The sequence below is a fragment of the Giraffa tippelskirchi genome, chromosome 7 (genome assembly GCF_054371585.1).
Source record: "Giraffa tippelskirchi isolate mGirTip1 chromosome 7, T2T-mGirTip1v1.2.pri, whole genome shotgun sequence".
Taxonomy (NCBI): domain Eukaryota; kingdom Metazoa; phylum Chordata; class Mammalia; order Artiodactyla; family Giraffidae; genus Giraffa; species Giraffa tippelskirchi.
In genome coordinates, this window is record NC_137281.1 from 159,070,918 (window position 1) to 159,083,093 (window position 12,176).

At 37.3% G+C, this 12,176-nt stretch overlaps 1 protein-coding gene across 17 annotated transcripts in view; it reads left to right on the forward strand.

Annotated features, from left to right (window-relative positions):
- The window catches only part of SPATA7 (spermatogenesis associated 7), a 36,869-nt gene that overhangs the window by 936 nt on the left and 23,757 nt on the right, over positions 1 to 12,176 (forward strand). For 5 of the 17 annotated variants that reach the window (XM_081510384.1, XM_081510382.1, XM_081510381.1 and 2 more), the window contains exons 2-4: positions 5,240 to 5,314; positions 7,463 to 7,558; positions 9,847 to 9,894. Coding sequence is in view for 8 of the 17 variants with exons in the window: in XM_081510372.1 (XP_081366498.1) it covers positions 5,240 to 5,314; positions 7,463 to 7,558; positions 9,847 to 9,894 (219 nt within the window). In the remaining 9 variants the exon portion in view is untranslated. The remainder of the gene's footprint in view (positions 1 to 5,239; positions 5,315 to 7,462; positions 7,559 to 9,846; positions 9,895 to 12,176) is intronic. The other 12 variants (XM_081510389.1, XM_081510380.1, XM_081510387.1 and 9 more) reach the window with 4 other exon arrangements.

Sequence of the window (12,176 nt, forward strand, 5' to 3'; positions counted from 1 at the left end):
CTCCCAATTCAGTGTTCCCATCTATTTTAAATTATACCTTTAAACCAAGCTGCCAGATGGTTCCTAGCAATGTCTTGTTTTGCATACAAGTGTGCCTTTATTATGTAACCATCGATCAAAACAAGTGCTGTTCTGAATCTAGGAGATAACTATTCATTGATCAAATGAATAGCTGTATTTTCTGACAGTTTACCATCTAAATTCCAGAAAAAGCAAACAAAAATACGTTTATGGTTTTCAAAAGTTTTACCACAGAAGCTAACATGACTCTTGCTGTATACCGGAAACTATTCTGAAATTATCTCGAATTGTAACGCACAAAACATCTTGTACATTGATTTCACGGTGAATGAACTAAAAAGATCATAAATAACTTGCCAAGGTCCCAGTAAGTAACACAACAAACTTTCAATCCATGTGTGATAAAGCAAAACCTTAGAGCAACTTAACTATCTCATGGTAGAAATGGGAGCATGGGAAAAGATATATGTAAAAATTAGAGTATCATAGACTTAGTAAGTCTATTTGTTAATTAGGTTGTTTTTAAAATCAGGTTCATGTAAAAAAAGTAAAAAGGTTTCTGTTTTTATAACTTACCCAATTTAACTAGCTCCATTTTTAGGAAATTATATAATGTATAGTATCAAACATTGCTTTTTATTGAGCTTCTAAGAAAAATGTAATACTCGACAGAGATCTGGGGTAATTGTTAATAGAAAACCGTAAATAAATTTAGCTAGAGCTAAAATACTTAACCAGACATGGACCAGTGGACTGGTTTAAAATTGGAAAAGGAGTATGACAAGGCTGTATATTGTCACTCTGCTTATTTAACTTATATGCAGAGTTTTTGAAGTCCCAACCCCCTACCTCAGAATTCCATGGTATTGGAGATGGGACCCTTGAAGAGGTCATTAAAATGAGGTGGTTGGAGCTGCCCTAATCCCACTTGGGGGCTTCCCAGGCAGTGGTGAAAGTGAAAGTGTTAGTCACTCAGTCATGTCCGACTCTTTGGAACCCCATGGACTATATAGCCCACCAGGCTCCTCTGACCTGGAAATATATGCAGAGTACATTATGTGAAATACCAGGCTGGATGAATCACAGGCTGGAATCAAGATTGCCGGGAGAAATATCAACAACCTCAGATATGCAGGTGATAGGACTCTAATGGCAGAAAGTGAAGAGAAACTAAAGAGCCTCTTAATGAGGGTGAAAGGAGAGTGAAAATTCAACATTCAAAAAACTAATGTCATGGCATCTGGTCCCTTCACTTCATAACAAATAGAAGGAGGGGAAAGTAGAAGCATTGACAGGGTTTCTTTCCTTGGGCTCCAAAATCACTGTGAACAGTGACTGCAGTCATGAAGTTAAAAGATGGTTGCTCCTTGGAAGAAAAGTTATGACAAACCTAGACGGTGTATTAAAAAACAGAGCCATCATTTTGTCAACAAAGGTACATATAGTCAAAGCTATGTAGTCATGTATGGATATGAGAATTGGACCATAAAGATGGTTGAGTGCTGAAGAATTCATGCTTTCAAATTGTGGTGCTGGAGAAGACGCGGGAGTCCCTTGGTCTGCAAGGAGATCAAACCAATCAATCCTAACGGAAATCAACCCTGAAAATTATTGGAAGGACTGATGCTGAAGTTCCAGTACTTTGGCCACCTGATGCGAAGAGCTGGCTCAGTGGAAAAGACCCTGATGCTGGGAAGGAAGGAAAGCAAAAGGAGAAGGGGGCAATAGAGGATGAGATGGTTGGATAGCATCACTGACTCAATGGACATGAGTTTGAGCAAGCTCCAAGAGATGGTGAGGGACAGGGAAGCCGGACGTACTGCAGTCCATGGGGTCACAGAAAGTTGGACATAATTTAGCGACTGAACAACAAAATTGCACTTTTTAAATTGATTAGATTTCATTACCTTTGATGATTTTAAGAGCACAAGGTACTAAGACATCTAAAGTTATTTATCGTCTCTGACCTTGTGCTCTCTAACTTCTGTCTATACCTGCTTTTTCTTTTTCTGTAAACTGTAGCAAAACACATTCATTAGGAAGGAACTTGGAAGGAATAAACTGCACACAGGGAATAAACTACATACTTCTTAGCCTGCTTCATCTGATATAATAGTAGCGTGGAGCATGATTTGAGTACTAAGCAGTTTATATTGATCAAGACAGTGTAATGGTTAAGACTCAGGAGCCAGACTCGTGAGGTCTTGGGCAAATGACTTGCCTTACCTCTTTGTGCTTCATCTATACAGTGTGAATAATGATAGTACCAGTCTCATAGGATTGTTTTAAGGATTAAGTGAGTTTCTAGCTACAAAGTGGTTAACACGTTGCCAGGTACACTTAGCAGTATTCAGTAAGTAAATACAAGTGAAGAAATCCAACTCAAATTGGTTTAAGCGAAAGTGGGAATTTTTGAGCTCCTGTGGAGAAAAGTCTAGGGAGAGTAGAGCTTTGAACATGGTTATATCCCAGTGCTCAAGCGTCTCACCAAGGGTCTTCGTTGGTCTTGGTCCCACTCACCTCTGTGTGAGTTTCCTTCTTAGACAGGTTCCCATTGTGTGGGGCAAGATGGCCACCAGTAGCGTCAGGCCTGTTTACGTTCTAGGGATTTCCTGATAGTTCCAGTAAGTCCCAGGACTGTGTCTCACTGTCTGGACCTGGGTCACATAGTCTTTGCTGATTTAGTCAATATGACTGGCCAGTTTGGGATGACATGCGCACCTCCAACAGTGGGATCCTCTTGAACCAACTAGGCTAAGACAGGAGGAGTGGTTCCTCGAGCAGGTTGAGGTCCTGTTTTCCTCAAAGGGGCACTGGATTCTGGGCAGGCAAAAAGTCAGCAGTTTTTTCCTCTGGAGAAATAAGATTTGTTTGAGTTTGGTGGTTAGTTTTCTCCTTTTATATTTCTATATGCTCCTTCATGACTATCTTTACTACCAACTCAAGTGTTAACCACCTTGACTTCTCTCGTCCTAAATAAGTTAATGTTTTTCCTTCTTGCTCTCTGACTTACAATGTAGACGGAGCTTCTTGGATATTCCTATCTCAGGTGCTTTTTGTTTGTTTGTTTTACTCTGTTCTAGCAGGATTTGTTCTCTCATCCTGGATTTTAGTTCTACTGTCTCGATACCTCTTTTTCTGTTTTCAAACATCCATATTCTTTCAGACTTTGTTTCTTCCCCACACCTTTATAGCTTATAAAGCAGACTGGCCATTTACCCATTTAAAACATGTCTTGGGATACACTATATTTTGCTTTTTGAATTCCATTAAATTCTGTGACTCAGCCTTTCTATCTTGGAGGTTACCCCTCAAAACACAATTACTTTTGGGGGACAGAAGTTGTTTTATGATGAAGTATATATCTAGTTTTCTGACAGCCCATCTTGTCTGAAAGGTGAGACACTGACATTAGGGGAGATATTAGTCTTCCGTACCCCAGTGTTCATTACAGCACTGTTTACAATAGCTAGGACATGGAAGCCACCTAGATGTCCATTGACAGATGAATGGATAAAGAAGCTGTGGTACGTATATACAATGGAATATTACTCAGCCATAAAAAGAAACACATTTGAGTCAGTTCTAATCAGGTGGATGAAACTAGGGCTTGTTACACAGAGTGCAGTAAATAAGAAAAACAAATTTTGTATACTAATGCATATATATGGAATCTAAAAAGATGGTACTGATGAAATTACTTGCAGGGCAGCAGTGGAGACACAGACATAGAGAACAGACTTGAGGACATGGCTGGTGAGGGGAGGAAGGAGAGGGTGGGGTGTATGGAGAGAGTAACGTGGAAACATACATTACCATATGTGAAATAGACAGCCAATGGGAATTTGCTGTATGACTCAGGGAACTCAAACCAGAGCTCTGTAACAACCTAGAGGGGTGGAATGGGTAGGTTCGCAAGTGAGGGAACATATGTATACCTATGGCTGATTCATGTTGATGTTTGGCAGTTTATAATTGTATAAAACAATTGTATGATTCATGTTAGTGTTTGACAATTTACAATTCTGTATAGCAATTATCTTTCAATTAAAAAATAAATATAAATAAAAAATATAAAATAAATAAATAAAAAGTTAAATATAAGATGTTTAGATAGAATCCAAGCAGGACGGTAAGTGGATTGGACTAGATGAAGCTTAAGACATCTTTAATCATTAAGTTCTGACATTTTTATGTACTTTTATGTAATAATTTTATAGTATATAATTTTATAAGTTACTAAATTACTTTGTGAGAAGATGACTTTCTTAAAATTATTTTTAAGGACAGACCAGCCTATGATTAACTAAAATAGTTAATATATATATATATATTAACTGAAAATCTTATTGATTGTATCTCAAAATCATTTAAAAACCAATAGGTCAGTGACTTACAGAATAAAGTCAGTACATCCTCAAGTAACACAATTGATGTGTTTATCATTTTATCCAGTGAAACTTAAGTCTCAAGGCGGAATGTTTGTAAAAATAACTTATTTTCTTAAAAGAGAAAGCCTTTTATCTATGGCAGCAGGATTTTTATGTGATGTATTATTCAGTTTAGTTCAGTTCAGTTGCTCAGTCGTGTCCAACCCTTTGCGACCCCATGAACTGCAGCACCCCAGGCCTCCCTGTCCATCACCAACTCCCTGAGTCCACCCAAACCCATGTCCATCGAGTCGGTGATGCCATCCAGCCATCTCATCCTCTATCATCCCCTTCTCCTTATGGCTTCAATCTTTCCCAGCATCAGGGTCTTTTTCAGTGAGTGAGTTCTTCACATCAGGTGGCCAAAGTATTGGAGCTTCAGCTTCAACATCAGTCCTTCCAATGAACACCCAGGACTGATCTCCTTTAGGATGGACTGGTTGGATCTCCTTGCAGTCCAAGGGACTCTCAAGAGTCTTCTCCAACACCACAGTTCAAAAGCATCAATGCTTCGGTGCTCAGCTTTCTTTATAGTCCAACTCTCACATCCATACATGACGACTGGAAAAACCATAGTCTTGACTAGGTGGACCTTTGTTGGCAGAGTAATGTCTCTGCTTTTTAATATGCTGTCTAGGTTGGTCATAACTTGCTAGTTAGTAATTGAATTGATTGAATAAATTTTAAACAATTTTGATAAAGATAAGCTTATTATTTTTTATGTGTTCAATAGTGACTTTGTGAAAGTTGTGTTTCATTTGTCCTAATTCATGTTTTTTTGTTAAAAGTCAGAGCAACCTCTGTCCATCCCACATTTGGTCCATCATGCCTATTTAAAGGACACTTGAGCACCAAAAGTAATGGTAAGTGAGGTACTTAAAATGGTAAGAGATGGTTAAAAGATCAACTGATTGTGTTTCCTGTATTTGTAAATTATATAGCATGATGAAAACATATCCCGTTTAATCGGTTTGAACGTCATCCTACCGCTGTGCTGTGCTCAGTCCTGTGCTGCTCTTTACGACCCACGGACCACAGCCCGCCAGGCTCCTCTGTCCGTGGGACTTTCCAGGCGAGAGTACTGGGGTGGGCTGCTGCTTCCTCCTCCTCATACTACTACTAAGAATTAAGTATTGCAAGAATTCCTGAGACTAGAGACTGTAGGAGTCCATCCTGCCCTAGATGTGGCCCTGGTCGCCTCCTACCCCCTGCAGCAGCTCCAGCCCAGCTCTTCTGTTGCTGCCCTTGCTGAAGGCCTGCCTTCCTTGTTAAAATGGTGATTAGCAGGTTGTTAAAGACACAGCACTGAAGAGGAAAAGCTAGGCAGAGAAAAAGAGCACTTGAAAAGTCCATTTTGTATCAGGAACAAACACTTGTCCCGTTGGGCCTCTTTATCCAGTTGGGATTTCTAGATCCTCTGAAAGGAAAATCTATATTCTCTAAGATCTAACATCTTAAGATGTTATCACATTTTAAGGACTTTAAATTTTAATGTACATTTTAAAATATTTTATAATTGTAGCTTAAAATTTTTGGTCAAAGTAATTGAAAGTCTTTTTTTCCTTATTTACTTGAAAAATCTTTGATGCCGATCCTCCAAATGTGAAAGAAGAACCATTTTCAATTACTCATTTATTTCTTGGTAATAAAGTATATATACACATGGAGCCAGAATCATAAACTTTGAAAAATAATTTTTAAATAAAAATTTTGAACTAGTTTTAAAAGATACCTACATAGAAAAACAGGCTGAAGAGCAGTATGTCGTTTACTAACATTTTTTTTTTTAAGAATATGTGTGCAGAGCTGGTATAGGAACAGTGATTGTAAGTATGAGATTGCTTTGATTTGCATCTAAACTGTCCTTTATCAGCTGTGTGACCTTGAAGACATTACATCCCTGTGCCTCAGTTTTCACATCTATTAAATGGTGATGATAATGACTAAGTGAGTTATTACATGTAAAGAGCTGAGAACAATATATGCATGGTACCCATTCAATCAGTGTTTTTAGTAGTAGTTGTAGTATCAGTGTCAAGGTTATCATTATTGCATATACTTTTATTATGCATAGAATTTCCTTAGAAGGATACATTAAAGAAGTAGCAAAGTTTACTTCTGGGAGAGAACACTTAGGGTGAGGGCAGGAAATTCACTACTTTTCAGTGTCTATGCCATTTTAGCTGTAATTTTTTTAAACTACATGCATGTATTATTCTCAAAAACTGTTTAATATTTTTAAAAGTTATGCCTGTGTTTATGTTTATATTTTATATGTTTATCCTTGTATGCTGCTGCTGCTGCTAAGTCGCTTCAGTTGTGTCCGACTCTGTGCGACCCCAGAGACGGCAGCCCACCAGGCTCCGCCGTCCCTGGGATTCTCTAGGCAAGAACACTGGAGTGGGTTGCCATTTCCTTCTCCAATGCATGAAAGTGAAAATAATTCTAAGATTTCTTTTAACAGTTTAGATGAGGTCAGGAAGTTTAATGTCATCTAATTTCTTTGTGATTGTACTTGTCTTAAGGTTGTCCTAATACTTCCAAAAGAATGCAGTAGGTCTTGTTTTCAGGTATAAAATTAGAAATTTTCATCTCAGAATAGAATCTTCACCTGTAAGATTTGTTTGATTTCCCAGACCAGTGTATTCAAATGTTAACCATGATAACATTATTTTATCATCAGGCAAGCAGCTAAACATTCTTAGTTATGAGATTGAGAGCTGTCAATAAGAAATAGTTTTGTAAACGTAATGGTAGATTATCCTTCACAATCTCTTCCCAAAACTCTCAGGCTTGTAAAACTTAGGAAGGTTTGAACCCAGAGTAGTCAGTAGCTCGTCAGTTATTGCAGGACGACATACTCAGCATCACAGATACAATGCCAGTATCTCCATGGTTAAAGGTCAGAACATTTTATAAAAATGTACTTAATAATGAGTAACTTGTTTATCTCATGATGATTTTTTAATTAACTTTAAATATATAATGATTTAATGTGTTTTAATTTTTAGCTTTTTGCACTGACTCCTCCTCTCTCAGACTAAGTACCCTCCAACTGGTCAAGAATCACATGGCTGTTCACTATAATAAAATCCTTTCAGCCAAAGGTAAACATGTGCAAATGTTACTTTCTGTACCCAGTTTAAACCCTTCTCAGCTTCACTTCTAATTTGTGTTAATCTGTAGCAAAAATGAATACATTATATACCAATGGGTTTGTGCTTGGTGTAGTAAAGTGCCAAGTGCAGATTCGATACACCTAGCAGATTCGGAATGCCATTTTATTAACTGTGTTTGAATATAATGTCTTTTGTTTCATGTTACCTGTGTTATTCCTAATATATTTTTGTGATTAGATGCTGATCTTAATACTGTGAGTAGATAGTAATTTATAGTCTGTTCTTTTTAACACATTCATTCTTTTACATGTTGTCTATGGTGGCTTTTATACTAAAAGGCAGAGTTGACTAGTTGTGATGAGGCTCTATGATCCTGCAAAGCCTGAGGAATTTACTGTCTGTTCTTTTACAGAGCGTGTTCACTGACTCCTGGTACAGACCATTTCATCATTTCACCAAAAACTTCTCCCTAGTCCTTTGCAGTCACTCTCTTCCCTCCAGTTCCTAGCAACCACTGATCTCCTTTCTTCACTATAGTTTTGCCTTTTCTAGAATTCATATAAGTGGAATTATAGAATATGTATCATTTTGGATCTAACTTATTTCAGTTAGTTAACACTCTTAAAACTAATCTATCGTCAGTATTTCTTTCTTTTTTTTGCTAAGTAGTATTCCATTTAATGAATATACCATACTTGATCGACATTCACCAGTTGGTGGACATTTGGGTTATCTTGACTTACTTTTGGCTATTAGGAATAAAGCTGCTATAAGGATTCATATAGAATCTTTGACTGTATGTTTCCTTTTCACTTGGATAAATGTATTTATTAGGAGTGGAACTGTGGGGTAATATAGTAAGTGTGTGTTTAACTTTATAAGAAACTGCCAAACTGTTTTCCAAAGTGGCTGTCATTTTTCGTTTCCATCACTTCCACATCCTCACCAACACTTTCTATTGGCAGTCGTTTTGTAGCCATTCTGTGGATGTGTAATGGTATTTCATAGCATTTTAGTTTGTATTACCCTGATGCCTGATGATGTTAAGCAGCTTTTTTTTCCTTTTTAAGTCTGAGAAACCTCCATAATGTTTTCCATAGTGATGGTGCCAGTTCACAGTCCCACCAGCGGTGCATGAGGGGGTCCCTTTTCGTTGAGCAACTTTTTCTTATTCTTATTTTCCATCTACGTATCTTCTTTGGTGAAATAATCTATTAAAATCTTTTGTCCATTTTTAAAAAAATGGGTTGTTTGTCTTAGTATTAAGTTGTGAGAGTCCTCTCTGTATAAATATGGTCCTATGTCAGATACAGGTTTTGCAGATATTTTCTCCCAGTCTGTGATTTGTCAATTCATTTTCTTTAAGTTTTTATTATGAAATAACTTTAGACTTAATAGAAAAGTTGCAAAAATAGTACAGAATGTCACAGAAACCGTTCATCTAGCTTTCTGTGATACTAAGATTTTATACAGCTATAGTACAATCATTAAAACCAGAAAATTAATATTGACTGCATACTATTAACTACAGACCTTATTTGAATCTCACCAGTTTTTCACCAATGTCTTTTACAAAATTTTTTATTTTATCATTTGAAGAACTAAAGTTTTTAACATTTTGGTTAAGTTTTAGCTTCTACATTAAGTTTATAATCCATTTTGAATTAGTTTTTGCATGAGGTATTATATAAGGATCAATTTTTTTGCCTAAAAATGTCCCAAGTACCATTTGTTGAAGAGATTGTGTTTCCTCATGGAAGTGCCTTGGCACTTTTTAAAAGATAATTGACCATATGCACGGGCCTGTTTCTAGACTTACTCTTCAGTTCTGTTGATGTGTGTGTCTGTCACCCACCGCACTGCTGCAGTGGCTGTAGCCTCACAGTGAGTCTTGAGATCAGATGCTGTCGGTGTTCTCATCTTGCTCTTTTTCTCAACTTGTTTTGGGGCTCCAGTCACTGTGTCAAGTGAATGATGCAGTAGGTTAAGTCAGTGATACTCAATACATTCGTTTTCCGATGTTCACTCTTTCATTTTGAATAGTTTGCATTGCTGTGTTTTCAAATTCACTGATGTTTCCTTCTGCAGTATCTAATGAGCTGTTAATCCCAACCAGTGTGTTTTTTATCAAGGATATTTTTCATCTCTAGCAGTAGCATACATATCAAAACAAGGAACTTCAAGTTCTGGAACTTCTTGTGATTTTCACTTTTCATAGTTATTGTCATTTATAAATACTAAGAACAGTATTAAAACAACTGATTTTTCTCTTTCAGCTGCAGTAGACTGCTCAGTTCCACTAAGCATGACTGCCAGCATCAAATGTAAGTAATTTTTAACATACTGCCTTTTTCAAAAAAATATGGTAAAGTGCACACACAACCTAAAATTTACCTCCCTAACCATTTTTAAGTCTACAATTTGGTGACGTTAAGTGCATTCTTTTTGTGGTACAGCCAAAACCACTGTCCGTTTCCAGAATTCTTTTCATCTTGGCAGAACTGAAACTCTGCTGGGTTTGTTGTGGTCAGTATATCCAGGGCAACAGCAAGAAGAACTGTGTAGCTGGTGTGAAATAAACCAGCTGAAGGGTGACAGGTGATGAGGTCACTGAGACAGGTCAGAGAGGTGCAGACCACCCAGGGTTTGGCCGTCTGCAGGCACTTGGACTTTCACTCTAGATGACATTGGAAACCATTGGACCACCAGGAAAGTTCCAAGAAAGTCTTTAGCTTTTACAGCAGCTTTATTGACAAATAATTTTCATACCATAGAATTCATGGATTTTTACTAAGTTTACAAAATTGTGCAGTCATCACTACAATATTTTTGAATATTTAGAATGTTTTACAATATTTTCATCATCTTAAGAAGATCCCCACAATGGTAGCTTTGCAGCCGCTTCCTCATCCCACTCCTAGCCTTGAAAGCCACTAATCTGTTTTCTTTCCCTATACATCTGTTTATCAGTCGATTGACACTTTCGCTGTTTGTTTTATGACCATGATGAATAGTACTGCTGTGAACATTCATGTACAAGTCTTTTGTGTGAATGTAAAGTTTCATTTCTCTTGAGTATACACCTGAGAATGGAATTGCTCGGTCATCTCAGAAAATTACATTTAACTTTTTAAAAGACTCGCAAACTGTTTTCTGAAGTGACCATACCATTTTACATTCTTGCCTCTGACATATTAGGATTTCAGTTACTCTATATCCTTGCTAACACATTATTGACTCCTGTTTTGATTAATAGCCATTTTAATGAGTGTGAAGTGGTATCTCATGATTTTAGTTTGCATTTTCCTCATGATTAACGATGTAGAGCATTTTTATACGCTTATTGGCCATTTGTATTAAATGTATCTTTAGTAAAGTTCTTTTCAAATGTTCTGTCCCATTCCCCCCCCCCCAAATCAGGGTGATTTGAAACTTGAAATTACCTTGTCCATCAAGTTGAGATACATTCCAATTAAAAAGCATATGTTAAATTGAAAATTTTACATGAAAATACAAGTCATTTAATTTATGGTTAGCCTTTTTAAATTTTTATTTTTGGCCGCACTGGGTCGTCATTGCTTTGTGCAGACTTGCTTCAGTTGCAGTGAACAGAGGCTACTCTTCGTTGCTGAGCGCAGGCTTCTCGTTGCGATGGCTTCTCTGGTTGCAGAGCCCAGGCTCTAGGCCCATGGGCTTCGGTGGGTGTGGCACACGGGCTCTAGAGCACAGGCTCAGTAGCTGCGATGCACAGGCTTAGCTGCTCTGTGACATGGAATCCTCCCGGACCAGGGCTCAAAACCATGTCCCCTGTACTGGCAGGCTGATCGTTATCCAAGGTGCCACCAAGAAAGTCCCTCGCCTTCTTTTTAACTCTGAAACTGGACTAGCTTTCATTTTGCTGTTTCCAGTCTTTGAAAATGACTCAGTACCTGACTTAAAGCACGTTAAAATGTGGAACCACTTTTTTGGTTTGTATTTTCAAATGAATAACAGTTAAGAAAAATGGAAGTCAGTTATCCTAATTAAAAATAATATTTTAAAATTTAATGTCATTTTTTGAGTCATATAAAACTTAAATTGTTATAGCATGTGATGGTATTGACAGTAATATTTCACTTGTAGGGGAGTATATGGATTAATTCAAACTCTGCATTTCTAACCTTTGAATCTCTATATCTGCTAGCAGTTGTTCCTTTGAGCCCTTAGGCTTACTCAGTTTGTCATATCTTATTTGAGCTCTTTAAATGGTTAATCCATTTGAAGTTTCAGAAAACCGTATGGATTTTTATTTACATATCAGTAGTGTAAACCTCAAACTACCGCACAATTGCACTCATCTCACATGCTAGTAAAGTAATGCTCAAAATTCTCCAAGCCAGGCTTCAGCAATACGTGAACCGTGAACTTCCAGATGTTCAAGCTGGTTTTAGAAAAGGCAGAGGAACCAGAGATCAAATTGCCAATATCTGCTGGATCATCGAAAAAGCAAGAGAGTTCCAGAAAAACATCTATTTCTGCTTTATTGACTATGTCAAAGCCTTTGACTGTGTGGATCACAATAAACTGTGGAAAATTCTGAAAGAGATGGGAATACCAGACCATCTGA